Source organism: Macrobrachium nipponense, chromosome 46 (genome assembly GCF_015104395.2).
Source record: "Macrobrachium nipponense isolate FS-2020 chromosome 46, ASM1510439v2, whole genome shotgun sequence".
Lineage (NCBI taxonomy): Eukaryota > Metazoa > Arthropoda > Malacostraca > Decapoda > Palaemonidae > Macrobrachium > Macrobrachium nipponense.
Window position 1 is genome coordinate 32,160,036 of NC_061106.1, and position 17,139 is coordinate 32,177,174.

The window sequence follows — 17,139 nt, forward strand, 5'->3', positions numbered from 1 at the left end:
GGACGTGTCGATTTTGATGTTTTTTTTTTATTGCCTTTATATCGTCAACTCCATCTTATGAAATGGTTATTGTTAGAAGGACCCAGCAATTTTGATAAGTATTGCTATTTCGGCAGTACGTTAAGAGCAGTGCAACGGATTTGTTAAATAGATAAGATGCTGCACTTGTCGAATTTGTTGAGTTTCTACCTCAATATGGGCAACGCCATCTTAAGGAATAGTTATTGTTAGAAGGACCCAAACATTTTGAATAGCACACCGCTTTTAGTTTACGTACACCCACCAAGACAAGAAGGCAGACTCTGCTCACTCATCCGGCAACCAAGTTAGTAGTAGTAGTAGTAGTAGTAAGATGCTGACAGTTGAGTTTTCACGGACACAAGGTCACCTTACCCAGCGCTGTATCAAGCATTGTTCCTGGAAGGGAGGGGGGAGGGGGAGGGGTGGGGATGACGGGGTTCTGGGGACGTCCTTGGGGCCGTCGAGTCCTATTGTCTCGAATTAGAATGAACTTTGGCTTCGGGGTAATGTTGCTAGTTTATATTTATGTACATCTAATTTCTCTCGTGAACTGTGACACGTTCGTTTTATTGGTTATAAGAGATTCCATTTGTAAGCAAGACACACACCAGATTTCTATCTATCTATCTAACAGTTGATTGATATATGTGCAGACACACATACGTATATGTACATCTATTTTTTATATAAGTATATATAAAAATCTATATTTATGTGTGTGTGTGTGTGTGTGTGTATGTTTGTACATGGTGTATGTGTATGTGTGTGTGCGAGTGTCATAGTGGCTATCTTTTCACTGTCATATCTAATGTAAAGTTGATTCACCTGCCGTTTATTTCCCTTCTTACACGCCCTTGACAATTGTAGGCGTAACGAGAAAATCTGTATTAAAATGATTCAAGTTCCACTGCTTAACAAGACTAAAACCGAAATGGGACACTAAATCCAAACGGCTTTTAAATCCCTCGACCCTTGGGTCGCTCGGCTCCTTAACGGTTGTACTTTGCAAGGGTGTCTACGAGAGTACCGCCCAAGAATTTCAGGAAATAGCACCCATGACGTCTCTGCGTTTGCCCGCGAAGTTTTAGGGCGGGAAGGAGTCAGCCAGCGAGCGCCTTCTCAGACTGCTAATCGTAGTCTGCCTCTCTGTCGCCCAATATGGAAGCGGATGCATTGTCCGGATTTCAATTGTAGTGACACTACTTGGAAATTATTTCAACTTTCGTTTATATATATATATATATATATATATATATATATATAATCTGTGTGTGTGTGTGTGTGTATGAATTTCTGAGAAGTCAGGATGGAACCGCGGTCTCTCATGTAAAAGCCCAGGGTTCTACTAGTTGACCTACGCAAGTCAGGTCATATAATGTGAATAAATATATATATATATATATATATTATATATATATATATATATATATGTATGCATGTATTGGTAGGATTGGAGAATTCAGAAGTATTTAAACCTTCACGCGGATCAAATTGTGTACGGTGGACGTAATCATATTAGCTTTGCATATCGTTCATTTAGTAGAAAATTATTTTTTCGATGGTTTCGAAATCAAAATCAGAAGTCCAATTTCAAATTCGCGTTTATTTCAAGTTGATCTAGTTCTATTGTTTTTTTTTTCATTGTTATTGTTAGTTTGTCTTTATTTTGCGAATACGTCTCCGGTCTGTATTTTTCGTTTTCTGCTATAATTTTTCATCATGATTTATCAAAGTAGTTGTATGTGAGTTTTTAATCATTTTATCTAAAAAAATTTTATGTTGATTGCGTATTTTATCTTTCATTTGGTTGAGAGAGAGAGAGAGAGAGAGAGAGAGAGAGAGAGAGAGAGACTGTAATTGTTAATTAAAACAACTGGAATCCCATATGTATGACCATACTGCAATAAAAAGTGATATTTCTGCATTACATATGTAGAGAACATTTATGACATACCATGACTTCTGCTGAGGCGCATGTGAGCTTAACCAAACCAGCCCTTCTTCAGAAAGTCTCACTGAAGTTCCCACTCGATTCTGCCAAATAGAGCTGTGTAAGGATGTCCTCGAGATGCTTTCGAGGGCAAGGGGTCTGTCCACGTCAACCTCAAGTGTCGTGTTCGCCTTCTTGCTGGTTGCTTTCCTTTTCTTCGTGATATGCTTAGCCTAGCTCGAGCAGTTACTGAATTAAACAACACAGCGAGGTTAGGGTTCTCCCCGCCACAGCATGAAATAAATGGAATTGCAGATACTACTATACTTCGTGTTGTTGATTTTTATTTGTTTTTATTAATGAAGACTGCTGGACAATAGAGTTGCTTTGGCCAAACTCATAACCTGTTCCCACTGTATTTTATAATGGTGTTCAATAAATCTGGCCATATTGTACAATATCTCACCATATTGTTACCCCAATTACATTTAGTTTATTTAAATTATAGACAACTAGCGATTCAAATGTTATCTAATATGCAATCATCTAGTTTGCTACAGAAAAAAATTAATGCAATGTCGTCGTCGTGCATGAGTGATCATTGATGTCAGTGATGCACGACCGTTTCTAAAAACTTTTAAGAATCTCCGAAAGAAATGAGTATCATGTTGATTCTTTAGAATTCTACGAGCTTTCTTATTTTTTTTCTCCAAATATAGACCAACTGTTTATTGTCATTCAAGCTTTATTTTTGGTTGATGGACGAACTCGAGTCAAATGTCATGACATCACCGGTTACTCCCTCGGATGAGTTCCATTACATTTGAATCATTTGTGACTGATGCACTGTGAAAATTCCTACTCGATTTCTCTTACCTTCAATTATTTTTTGCTTAACGATTGAGCTAAAAGTACTGCTTCTCTTAAGTCTACTGATATTAGAGAGTAAATTCTGGCATGTTATATCTGTTAAAAATATTTACGTTATTGTACTAATAACTGTGAAAGTGGAGAACAAAAATGTGCAAAACCCACACCCACAATCAGAGCAAGAAACTTAAACTCTTAGACAAAAACGAAACGCTTTAAGAAAAGTCAGTTCTGCCTCGTACTCATCCCACTACTTTGGCCCCGCCCACAAACCAACACTGAAAGTTACAGGGTGACTCATAAACATTATAGCCCTTTGTAGTGTTGACAGTATTATCACCACGTTTGTTGTTTTATTGTTTGAAAAAAGTTTGTTTGCTCTCTTAGCTGTTTACATATTATCAAATTATTGTGATGATTTTCTGCCGAAATGAAAAGACAGCGCTTATTATCGTACAGAATGGTTCACTCACCGCCCGCCATACCTTGTAGTATGATTCGAGTAGTGCGTCGAGTAGTGTGTTGTTTAGTCGTCTTCTTGTAAAATGAGTCTTGCGGGCGAGGATTGAACTTAATTTAAGTCGAAATAAGTCATATAGATACCATGGAAGTCCTAATGAAAGGTAACCAAAGAAAAATTCTCGAGTAGTTAACGTCTTGACAATAATTGAAGTTTGAAAAAGTTCTTCGAATGCCTTCTCAAGAAGAGCGTCGCAACTTCCCCGTGGTGCCATGTTTCTATAGCAACCACAACAGCTAACGTTTTTATGACAGATTTCCACCACTTCTGGCGCTTTTTAATGTCATACGTTTTTTAGTAATCATGTGGAATGATAAATATCTCCGAGGCTAAGAATAATATTCTGGTGTTTTTGCGTAACAGTGAGAACGAATAAAATTATTAGAAATATAGTTGTACAGTTGGCAACACCGCTTGGTCAGCTGAGAAGTTGAGCTACCTGTTGATCTTACCTTGGGACGTTGAGTTCTTTATTTTTGCCGGTAGATTAATATTCTCTGTAATGTGCAAATTTTTTAACTGATAAAATGGTAGGGGAGATTAGGTTACGTGCTCTTGGTCAAAGATCTGACGAAACTAGGCTGGTGACTATGAAGAAAACCGCTGTAGATGTCTTCGATGTTGCGGGATAGAGTGCCCTTCCATAATTGATTACTGTAAGGTCGAGTTGTCATCTGACGTGCAATGTCTCGTGTACCCCTGCCATGTGGTTTTTGTTTGCGTTCATTATGTAGTGATTTTTTGTTTTGTTTTGTTGGGGGGGGGGGGGGGCGCTGCAAGGATGCAGAGTATCAATTCGAGTTATGTTATAGGCTAGCTTGAGTCTGTGAGGTTATATAATATCGTACCGGATAAGATATTGTAGGCCTACGTGTCATTTCTATGGATATTTAAATTCTCTAAGTAGCATCATCATCATCTTGCTTATTATTATTGATGATTGTTGCTATTTAACGGTAGATATAACTGACATTGTTATGTCCGAAAGAAAATCTTTCAGCTTATTATGCATTCAACTTTGAAATGCGACTTGCCGTTGCAGTTTCATCTCTGCATTGTAGTTGATTAACTGCATTCTATATGTCTCTCCCCACGTGTTGCGACATGAAAATCAAATCTATGACATGAAACGACGAACTTTCTTGGTCCTTGATATATATATATATATATATATATAGTATATATATATATATATATATATAACAACACATAAAAAAGAAAGTCCTTGCATGTTTTTTTTCATGACCCATTGACAGGTAAAATTTGTATGTAAAAGCTCGTGAAAGATGGCAATTGTAGCTTTATTGGTATATACGAGTATAAGAGGGCTTTGGACAGATTCGGGAAATTTTTTTTCTTTTACCACTTAGGATTTCTTTGCTTTTTAGGAGTGAGGGTGCATTGTATTATGAAGTACCTGTGTGACTTTTTTTTTACCATGTTTTACATGAAATCATATATTGATTCAGTGGAAAGAATGCGAATGTTGAAGAGGCCAGCATTAAATTTTAGATATGTTGCTAATGGGACGGCCTGCCCACAGGCCTTTCTGGGGTGGTGGGGTATTTCCACGTCGAGACCCATCCTTGTTGGAACTTAGTACCTCCAGATCAAGTTAGAATTGCGCTTAGTATTTGGGTCTCTGCTTATGGGTTGTGTATAGTCTATCTCATTCCATCTGTCCGCTCACCAACATGGGTTTTAGGTAGATGTGACAAGACGCACAGCTAACTCGCAATTGGCTGAAATCATGTCTGATATCTTTGGCTCATTGTGTTAATGATACAAATTATTTCTTCTGTAATACATCTGATTATTTATATATACCAAGAACCCGCACGTCTTCGGATATATATCATAAATATGCCGATTTATTTTTGTTACATAACAATACCATCACAAGAAGGACGAACTTGTATCAGATAGTCTACGCAGATGAAACGCAAATGAACGGTGGGGCAGCTAAGTGAAAGGAACAGCTACTACAACATTGTCAAAAAGGCGGGAAATTTCAGTTAGTGCATGGCAGTGGTATTGCGGGGTTCCTTTCAGAATAGTTTGGATATTTACATAGGTTTTTCTTGAACATAAAGATCTTAACTCAGTGACTGGACAATTTCTGGAATTTTTAAAGTAAAAGTTTGAAATATCAGGAGTTCCCGTCATCCTTTGTGTTGACATGTGTACGGCAAAAAATGTTAGCCTAGACATTTTTTTTTATTTAAGTCATTGGACTGACACTTAGATGAAATGAATAAATAATGGTTACAATAAGTAAGTAATTTTGACTGCTCTGAAACGAAAGTGTCCTTAAAAGAAAGTCAGTAAAAATCACATAGTAACAGATATAGGCCTATCATTCTCTCGTCAATGTCTCGTGCTTCAGCGGACCGCCATGAGTTGAGGTAATTTTTTTCCGGTTTACGATATCATAAGCTCGTCTTTCTTGCGTTTGTATATTATCGATACAGACCGGCCTTTGTATGATTTATGTTTTAAGGCTTGAGGGCTCTTGTGTGTGTAATATCAATGTAAACATTCAAATATATTATCGGGGAAATAGTTTGAATATTTGACATATAAGCTATAAGCCAACGATATCGGAAACGTTACTTTTCAGCCAATCACGAGCTACACATTCGCATGTGCCGAATCTTCACGATCACCACATTGGGTGTTATTGACGGACCGTCACCACCGTACTGGGTGTAGAGCCGTCAGTGCACCTCAAGTGTTGCACTGTAGGCCCCTAGCTGCAACTCCTTTCATTCCTTTTACTGTACCTCCATTCGTATTCTTTCTTTGTCTTGCTATCCACCCTCTCCTGACAGTTGTTCCCCGGTGCAGCTGCGAAATTTTCTTCTTACACCTTCCAGAGCTTGCTATTCTCAATTTCCCTTTCAGCACTGAGTGACCTTATAATGTCGCAGCTTTGGGCCTTGGTCTAAATTGTATGTTCCATTTCAGTCCCGTGGGTGGACCTATGAGTTGACACCGACGCAAGTAATAGCCGAGAAACAATGAAGTAGGCAGTTTATGATACAAATTAGGGAGAAGCAGTTCTACGATTGTGGTGAAGAATTGAAGGGCAGTTTCCGGTTTTATAGGATGTAATGGTAGATTTGGAACTAGGCTAAGCCTCTTTGCTGTTGTAGATGTATAGAATTTTATAACGTTTATGTGTAGAGATAAAGAAAGATGAACCTACTCTGTTGCATAATCTAGGTGAAGAAATGATATGTCTTCTGGTTTGGTGAATGAACCGATAGTTTTGTTTCTTAAAGGATGGAAAGTTACAGGTCATAATGGATTTGAGAAAATTGTAGCGATAAGAGTTCCAGTGTTTGTAATTTATATCCGGTTAGGTCTGTAGTTTGTCTTGTCTTTAGGCTAAATCTAGAAATGCCGAATTAACTTTTAAAATGACTGTTTTACGTAACTGCAACAAAGGTTATAACAAATAATTTGTTTGGCTTGTGATCGGTTTAACGTTTTATCTTTATTTTACTTTCAAAAGAAAGGAATGTATACATATACGTATATATATGATACACAGACACACACACATACACATACACACACACATATATATATATATATATATATATATATATATATATATATATATATGTCTATCGTCCACAGGAGAAAAAAGAATAAAAGTCTCTAGTAGCTCGATAATTTCGCCTTCCACCAGGCCTCTTCAAGAGCTTTATTTTAACTAAAATAAAGCTCTTGAAGAGCCTGGTGGAAGGTGAAATTATCGAGCTACTAGAGTCTTTTATTCTTTTTTCTCCTGTGGACGATATTGACATGATCATATCTCATCTTCGTGTTATGAAGGTTATATCTATATATATATATATATATATATATATATATATATATATATATATATATATATATATATATATATATATATGTGTGTGTGTGTGTGTGTGTTCATTCTATTCTAGTTGTACTAACTTTAGGCTGAAGGTGACTCGAGCACCCGATGATACATTTATGATGAAAGTCCATACTTGAAAAACCAGATTTTTCGTTAAAAACAAAAAAATCTAGTTGAGTAATAAACCTCAAGTAGGAAATTTCAAATATAATACAGTTTCAAGTGACAGTAGGATCATTATCCCACAAATTCTCAATTTCGAGAATGTATGACCCAAGACCCAGTTTATTTAGACCTTAGTACGACCTGTATCATGAGTCTGGAGAGATTGTAAAAGCGCACGGAGTACAGAGTGACACAAAAAGCTTCATCCATCCGTCCGTCACAATCCAGTCATGGAAAAGAAACCAAGGAATTTGTCCTCATTTTTATTCGAAAGCTAAAAACCACAAGCCGAATGGCGTTCGCTTTGGTTTTACTCAGATCATACTAATAATAATAATAAAAAAAATTAGGAATTTAAGAGAAAATTAGTAGTCTGTGTAATTGTATTGTAGCCAGCAAATCCATGTGTTGTTTCTAGCCAGTCGTTAGTTATGATAAGCTTTACGTGACTGATACAAAGCGCGTTTATAATATGACATTTCTAAGCTTACCAAATCTTTATATAATTTTGAACTGTAGTTGCAAAAGTCATTGTGATAGAAGGATTATTCTTTAAATAAATACTTCTGAATAAAGGTATGGTTTTCAGGAAGTACTATAAATGTTAAAGAATTGATCATCTATATAGTACAACACACTCAAACACATATATCATCTCGCGTGATAATGATAGGTTTGTTATCAAGTATTTTTGAGATGAGAGTGTTATGTCTGCATTTGGTTAATATTCACATTGGTAAAATGATGAGAGAAATAAAGAGCAGATAAATGTACAAGTAAAATAATGGAAACTAGAACTACAGAGATTTATACAAAATATGAACTCGAGATATGTTAGTGTGGATTATGAAAACTTAATAGTCAACTGCTATTATTACGGGCTTGGATAAGTGCCATAATGAGGGATTTAAGTGAGTTGAGCAAGAGAAAATCACCAAGCAATAAAAATAACTAAAAGTTGTTGGGTAGAAGAGTATTCATGGAGGCAAACACTTTCGTGTTAGAATGGACTGTTGAGTCAATTTTTTTATGGAAGTGGGTTGTGTGGCTGCTGAATGCTTATGAAAGGAGAAAAGTAAAAGCTGTTGAGATTAATAATTATTCTCTCTAGTGTATGTGGAGTAAAAACGATTGGCATATTCTTATAAGCTATTGTCATCTTGAGATAAATGGGAGGAGATGAAGTTGAGAAGATTGGTGCCAATTTGTACGTCTTGATAGGTCGTCTTAGATTTTGCCAGCCTTGTACTGGCACGGGCTCTTGCTTCACAGCTGCCCGTAACATCTTGATAGGAAGGAGGGGAGGGTGACCTAGACCGATTGAAAGGCGATAGTATATACTGTGACAGTCTCCGTGTGTGTAGTATGTATGTGTATAGGAGAGAGAGAGAGAGAGAGTGCAGTGCTCGAATTATACTTCAGATGTGCACGCTCTTGATTCTATTCCCCGAGTCAAGACGACGTTACGTTTATCAGTGAGTCATATGTCCTACGTCTCATCTTTGGAATGTTTCATTCTTAAAACCCGGTAAAGGTGTTCGTTTGGTTGTATTTTGCTGCTTATTTATAGAAAGTGAAAATATTTGGTGGCCTTGATAAAATCGTCCTTTTTATTTCTTTCATGTTCTCCGTAATTAGGGCATTGTATTCTTAGCAAGTTGATCGCTGGTCAGGGTTCGAGTAAATTGAAGCGATTGTATTTGTTTAGGTATAAAGTGACACTACTCGTAAATTCAGAAGCACCTGTGTGTATCGTATTACAAAGCATGTCCCCCTCCCACAGAACCTGTTGTAGCTGTTGTTCTTTGCCTTTGTTTCTGGTCTAGACTGCGCAGGCGTTTGTTTCCCTCGTCCGCAAGTCTGTCTGAAACGGAAAACTACGCATATCTTTTAGACCTACACCCAAACGTGAGCATTTGGCTTTTACTAGTTTGCTGACACTATTTTGTTTCAGGAAAATCAGTGTTGGTTATAACTTTGAGTGTATTCTGAAAGATATTTGGGTTCAAAGCGAAGGCTCTCCGGAGCCTCAACGATCATGACATGAATACGGATCAGATAGTCATAGATCACTAGGATCGGTCTGGTATGTCCAGTATGTATATCACGGAGGTAGATGTACCTGATGCATCTGGAGTCGTAACCTATACTGTAGTATGTATAAGACATTCTTTTTTTCCAGTGACTGGTTAGATTGATTATGGGATAAAGGTAATTTATTTTTTATTTCACAATGTTATTTTATTTTTCAATTACTAATTTTATTTAGCCTGACATTTGTATTTGACTTTTATGGCTTGCTGGTGATTCGTTGGTGCGAATGCAGTCCGTGATAGTCGCAAACTAACTAAATACATTAGTCTTTGTCGTCCAGTTGAGGAAGATTTACTTATAGCAGAATTGAAGAGGAGAATTCTGTTTTTGTGGGACTCTTTCAACGCGAAAACCTCGATCGTGTTTTATGCACACTTAAAAAAGAACGTATCGCCCACTAAATCGTAGTATGTGTATAGACTGGAATGTATTCATACCTTATTTGGTTGGAATATGCTTCTGACGTAACGGACATTTCTGGAGACCACCACATTTACTGCATATTGGTGCAGCTTTTCGGCAAATCTGGTCGCTGGGGGGGGGGGGGGGGGGGTTAGGGATCCGTTGTGATAGCGAAAGTAGCCTTAAATAGATTGTGTTATGCAAGATTTAGCTGCTTAAAAGATAAAGCATTTCTAAGAGTCAACGTCTAAAGCAGAATCATTTCCGTTTGTGTTCCTTCTCAGCGGAGAGAAATGGTCAGAGAATTAGAATACTGATGAATTTTCATGGAGATAATGAATGTGTGTTTGATTTCCATTCGGCGCGATGTTTTAGTTCGGAGCCGTAAAGACGTACCTACTACATGCATTGACACAAAGATATACAAAGATTTTTCCTATTTACCGGTATATACTTCTGCGAATTTTGTTAAAAATTAACCTTCTATTTAGCGATGAAGCATAAGTGGCGTGATCGGTATGGTTTTGGCCTGCCATCTCGGTGGCCGAAAGTTCGATTCTCGGGCATTCCACTGAGGGGTTAGAGATGTGTATTTCTGGTTATAGAAGTTCACTCTCGACGTGGTTCGGAAGTCACGTAAAGCCGTTGGTCCCGTTGCTGAATAACCACTGGTTCCATGCAACGTCAAAACACCGTACAAACAAAACAAACAAACAAACACAAGCAAAAAGTTTCATGCTTTCTTATACATTTTGTAGTAGTTAATATTTGCATTTTAGGGTACTACTGTCTTAATTCTCATTTCTCAGCGATTACTTTTTTTTTTTTTTTTTTTTGTAGAAATATGTAGAGGACTTGTCACTAGCATTACGTCCGTATATTTATTCCATTCCTCCATTGTTCAAATTAACAGTCTACAAAAATACATAAAATGTCCACCCTTTGAACGTTTTCCATATTGATGACATTAGATTTATTAATGGTAGTATAATTCCGGAAATTAATAAAATTCCCAGATGATAACAAACTGTTATCCCTCAAAGCCGGAACTTAGACGAATATTTTTTCTAAACATGATGTCAATTTGGATCCAGCATAGATATTCTTTTTATGGGATTATTTGAAGCTACTGTAACAGTGGACAGTTAACGGTAGATTCATTGCTAGATCTTTTAGCACCTCAGTGGCGTGGTCGGTATGGTGATGGCGGACCACCTCGGTGGTCGCGAGTTCGATTCTTGGGCATTACATTGAGGTGTGAGAGATGTGTATTTCTGTTGATAGAAGTTCACTGTCGACGTGGTTCGGAAGTCACGTAAAGCCGTTGGTCCCGTTGCTGAATAACCACTGGTTCCATGCAACGTAAAAACGTCATACAAACAAACAAACAGCTAGAGCTTTCGTAGTGATGGGAAAAGAAAAATACTGAGTTTACTTGCACTTTTTCCTCCCTCTAGAATCCATGGAAATTCAAAAGGTATTCAGCTTCAACCCAGCAATTAACTTTTATGCCACGCTGACGCGCCCTTCTGGCAATTGCCATAACTAACAAGATCAATTCACTTGGCTGCCAAAAAGCTCTGCTTTCACAGTCATAACTGTGTTTGGAAGATAGGTTATCACTGCATGCGTGAGAACTCTGCATAAAAACCTCGTCTCTCTCTCTCTCTCTCTCTCTCTCTCTCTCTCTCTCTCTCTCTCTCTCTCTCTCTCTCTCTCTCTCCCCCTTCCAAGGATATCGGATGCTTAATACCGGTGATGGCCATGGACATTACGCAGTTTGTATTTGATTTCTACACTGCCATGTTTATATTTATCATATAAATCATGTGACATGGTTGATTTAGATGTAGAGTCGTGATATTGTAGCTAAGCGCAGTTAATGCAAATATTATTCATAATGTGAATATTGGTATGTTGTTCATATCTTTGTTTCAAATAGTTTCTATAACCGTGCTTGTGTTATGTCATATTTTTAGCCGGTGCCATCTGCTCCATATGTCTCTGCAGACTTCCATTCTTGGAATTTTATTTTAAAAAATTTTATTCTAAATGTGAGTTTTAAAGTTTATTCATAAAGTGGTTAGTTAGTTGTGTGTGTGTGTGTGTGTGTGTGTGTGTGTGTTTGTTTGTGTGTCATTTTGCTATTATATGAATAAAAGTATTGATGTCCTTTTTCGTTGACTATGAAAGCATGATGATTTTGGACCCCCGACTAAACACTGAAAAGTATTTATACTGTAATTTATGCGCCATAAATTGGAGAATATTTATATTTGTCTGCTGTACATTTTCGTAAATGAAAAGGCCAGGGAAAATTAAGTTTACATACGTACATAGGACCTATGAATAAAGTTCAAAAGGTGAAGGTCCCAAAATAATGAAGATTCAGGTTATAAATATTTTTATAACGCCAGAAAAAATCATCTTAATTTTATTAGTTTTATTTTATATCTACGTACTGCAATTACGGGGGCTTAGTGGTATTCAGTGAGTAGTGTGTATCTTGGCGTGATTCGAATGACTATCAATAAGAGATGATGGAAGATCACATTCTTTCGATAACACAGGTACATCCTTAAACTGCCAGGCTCACCCTTCAGGGCGGAGTATACGAGTACCTAAAGTGCCCCACTAGTCACTGAATGTTCGGTCTTGAGATATAGTAGAAAAGTCATGTGATAAAGTCCACATCAGAGGGCTAGTACCTGCAGGTTTTAGTATTGTTTCTTTCAGCTGGTTATTCACGTTACGTAGGTTTGTTGCTTATTAATTTCAAGAAATATTTGCTACTTGAAGGCGTTGAAATCTTTGATATATAACTTGTTTATTGATAATTAATTTCCTTGTGTTTTTTCTTGCCGTTGTTTAATGACTTGTTTATTGATAATTAATTTCCATGTTTTTTCTTGACGTAACTAATTTCTTTGAGTTATTTCTAATTAATTAGTTACTTGTTTATTCATCATTAATTCCCATGTGTTTTTCTTTCCGTTGTTTAAATCATTAATGTCTTTATTGATATTTAATATACTTGTGTTTGTTTCTTGTCCTTTAAATCACTAATGACTTTTTATATCGATAGGTAATCTTCTCGTATTTTTCTTTCCGTTGTTTGAATAATTGATTAGATTCATGATAATTTCCTTGTGTTTTTTCGTGCCATTGTTGGAATCAGTAATGGCGTGTTGACTAAACGTATCTATATTTTGTTTCAGATGAGCGTGAGGACATTCAGAAGAAAACCTTTGCCAAATGGATCAACAGTCAGCTGGTGAAGGGGCAGCATGCCCCTGTCACCGATCTTTTTTACGATTTGCGGGACGGCACCCGACTCTTGGCCTTGCTAGAAGTCTTAACGAATAAAACTTTTGTAAGTAGCTGCCCCTTGTGTTATTTGTTTTTTTGTGCGAATATATATATATATATATATATATATATATATATATATATATATATGTAACGAGGATATGAACCTCGTTATTCATTTGGTAAACATGTAACTCCGAGCGTCAGACAAACACACAAATCTCTCTCTCTCTCCCAAGCAACCAGCGGCTTGCGACTTTCTCTCTCTCTCTCTCTCTCTCTCTCATCTTCTCTCTCTCTCTTCTCTCTCTCTCTCTCTCTCTCTCTCTCTCTCCATTCTGTCAGGTAATCAAAATGAGAGTTGCATTATAAAAAATACATTTATTTAACAATAAAAGACAGTAAATCAATTAGGTCTCACAGACTAACTTAATTCAGTTAAACCCCCAATAACAAAATGTCTAAAATGTAATTAGTCACACCAAATGTCTATTCTTCCATCGGGACTCCCTCGGTCCCCCCCCACATGGTTCCTTGCCAGAACCATCCAAGCAGCTGGAATATTTCACACACTTATCATAAATACACTTTCGGAGAGCACCCTCGGCATCATGCCTTTCTTCCAAAGACGTCTCTATCCAAATCCACCATAGACTTGGGTTATGATACATTTTAAAAGGAAGAGGGGCACACGCACATACGAATGCACATTTCGTTAGCGCCTCATATTACTGGCTACAACCAGTTTCCCAAAGGCACTTTGAAAAGAGTTCATGATCCGAGTACATTGACTCATCTACTATGCAGTTTTAATATCACGCCACCCACAGAAATCATTCGTCAGCTTTTCTCGTCGTTGTTTCGGCATTCCAATAGGTCAAAGCGAACATATTGGCAATATATCATTAATTATAACCCTAGGCCTAACATAGCTCGGCCTCGCCCAAATGCTAGCACCTGCCTAGCAAAATGGTCAAACAAAATAGCTTCTATAACATAAAACACATTGGCCGGCTTAAAATAAAATATAAGTAATAACTGCACGTCTCTGGCATTATAAAATAAAGTCTTATCACGCTTCATTTCTCCAAATAACACTAGAATTTTCTCTCATCTTGGATTCTTGAATATCCCTCTTTGTCTGCAACTTCCAAAACAGACTGTAGCTAACTGTAGCAGGCTGTAGGAAGACGGAATGCCTCCCTCATTGTAGAAGACTTCTAACGACTTCTGCAGATCCCCAAAAGACACGCTGTTGAACTCTGTAGAACTCTCGTGATCGCCATGGACAAAACGACAGCACCATTCTCTGCACGGCTGGTGGACGTCTTGCTAGCGTTGGGAAACAACTCTTATGGTGTGTTAGTATGTCAGTCAAGTCATTGGTCAATCGAAAAAGAATTAACCCTAGACATACTACTTCTATCAAACAATGATCTCAAAAAGTCAGAAATACTAACTGAACATCTCCCAATTAACTCCACTTAATATGACGGCTAAATCATAAGTCATTATCATAACTCTCAAAGAAAAAAAAATCAAGTTCTCCAACTCAATTCTCCAAACTCACACATCAGCACACACACAACTCAAAACTCACAGCAACTCCACAGACTTCTGCACTCACATTTCAAACTCGAATGTTCTCATAAGTAAAAAGAAAAGAGAAAATCGTAATGAGCCCAAGAAAAAAAAAGAATCACGTAACACGCCCAGACCCAAAAATATTCTCTCAAGCTCTGATATCTGAACAACCCACAAAATCAGTAAAAATCTCCAATGTTTAACAGCAAAAACCCCTTTACTGCTCATATAATTAAGTACAATGAGACTTAATGTCAAACTCCCATTTACGTAAATAACAACCCCCGAAAAATTACATCTCCCGTCCAAAAAGAAATGCTATTTAAGCTCAATCACCCAATTACATCTCTCATAGGAAAAGGAAGAAGAAGAAAAAAAAAAGGTAATTACAAGTAAACTTCCCCAATCACAAAATGCATAATATATGCGTAACATACATAGCCCCACATTTTTCCCAAGAAATGCCCCATGAATAGCTACGGAATTTGCCAGAAAGCAAACTCTCACACATGCGCTTTTGTGAAATGCTATTGTCAACATTTCCAGATATTGCAAAAACTCTGAGCAATCACCACTAAAGGAAAAGGATCAGCACACGGCTCATCACATCGCTTGTCAGCAGAAAAATCAACCTGCGGACGTGTGCTCAAACTGCGGCACAAAAAATTGTCTAGCCGGACACACAAGTTTGGAGAGCTCATGATTCTCCAAAAAAAAAAAAAAAAAAAAAAAACAAAAAAAAAAAAAAAAAAAATCAATATCAGAAATATCACTATCAGCAAAATCACCAAAATTGCTGTCATCAAAATCACCAGTACCAGTATAAAATCATCACCGATGTCAATGCTTATCCATTCTCCAAAAATTCAGCACAAAATTCACCAAAAGTTCAGCAAGACTCAACACAATTCACCAAGATTCAGCCAGATTCATCAAGATTCAGCAAAACTCATCACTCATGAATGACCGAAATATTCTCCAAAGTTACAAAAACTCAAAAAATAATTAACACAAGATTTCTCCCAATAATTCATTGTAATAATTCTCCATGAATAATTATCTGTAATAATTATAAAATAATCTCCCATGAAATATCTCAAATCTCTCTTAAAACAAGTCTCCCGCAATGATAATTATACTTAAGCAACCCTCCCGTGACACATCTCGTACAATAACAATTATTAATAATAATGATAATTCTCCATAGCAATAATTCTCTTGTAAAGATCTCAAGTAAGGGTGAAATTCAAATAGCATACACCAGTAATGCTGAACCCACACAACCAACACCAGATGCAACACAATCACCGGCATCGGGCATCACCATTCACCACCACTCGGCACCATTTTCAAAGTAATCCCTCCAACACAATAAAAAAATAATAATAATCTGTGTGTCCCCATTATATTTGTGTCTTCCAAGGCATAAAGAAAACATCCAACACATCCCGTGCATGTTAACTACCATTTTCTCTTCATTCACGAGAAAGAAAATCTCTTTCTAAAGAAAAGACTCTGCGGGCATTTCACTTCATCAACTAATCAATCAGCTGATATCCTAGCATTCATTGTCAAGGCTAGACTCGTCTTCCGACACCCCGACAAAGAAAAAAAAAAAAAGGAAGGAGTTCACCCACAATGAGAGAAAAAAATTTCTCCCCCCCACTGAGCATTGAAACATCCCCTCAGTCAAGCAACAGAACACCCCCCCGAGGCAGACCAGTACCCACCTCCCATGTACCATCCCCCGAGGCAGGCCATACTCCCCTTGCAACGCGCCTCTCTGCGCCGGTTAGCAGAAATGTGCTGAGCCCGTAAAATTGTGTGGCCGCTTTGTCTCCAAGCGAAATATGCTATCCAAGCACAGTTCGCATGCATAAAAAAACATCTTTATACACCCTTATGTGTTAAACAAAGACGAATGCGTCTATTCTAAATGCGCCAATAAAGAAAACACATCACTTTCTGCTACTATGGGGAAAGAAAAAAAAATGTGACCTCTTAAACCAGTCCCATTTCACTGAAATATTTAAAAAAAAAACCTCCCCCTCATAAACAATGTTTTTTTAACACTCACCACTCCATAATGGGAACAAAAAGAACTCGGAATTTGCGCACGACACACCAGTAACACGCACGGGAATCTCGGGAATCACGCTTCACAAACATCTCAGTACTAACTGACCGTTCCCCGCTCCTTGAAGCGTCTCGCTCTGGGCAAAATGCTGACCCTAATACAATTTCTTTTCCTCAGCCCTACACCCTCACGGATGGATATTTCTCTACCCCTTTCACTTAGCAACTGAAATCTAACAATCCCCTCCATATTTAACTGGTCACCTATCTCATCATTAG

At 37.4% G+C, this 17,139-nt stretch overlaps 1 protein-coding gene across 14 annotated transcripts in view; it reads left to right on the forward strand.

The window, feature by feature from the left end:
• The window catches only part of LOC135214883 (dystrophin-like), a 1,767,410-nt gene that overhangs the window by 184,601 nt on the left and 1,565,670 nt on the right, over positions 1-17,139 (forward strand). For 13 of the 14 annotated variants that reach the window (XM_064249322.1, XM_064249323.1, XM_064249325.1 and 10 more), the window contains one exon: positions 13,110-13,264. In XM_064249322.1, coding sequence (XP_064105392.1) covers positions 13,110-13,264 — 155 coding nt within the window. Of the gene's footprint in view, positions 1-3,301; positions 3,445-13,109; positions 13,265-17,139 lie in introns of those variants that run through there. The other variant, XM_064249326.1, reaches the window with a different exon arrangement.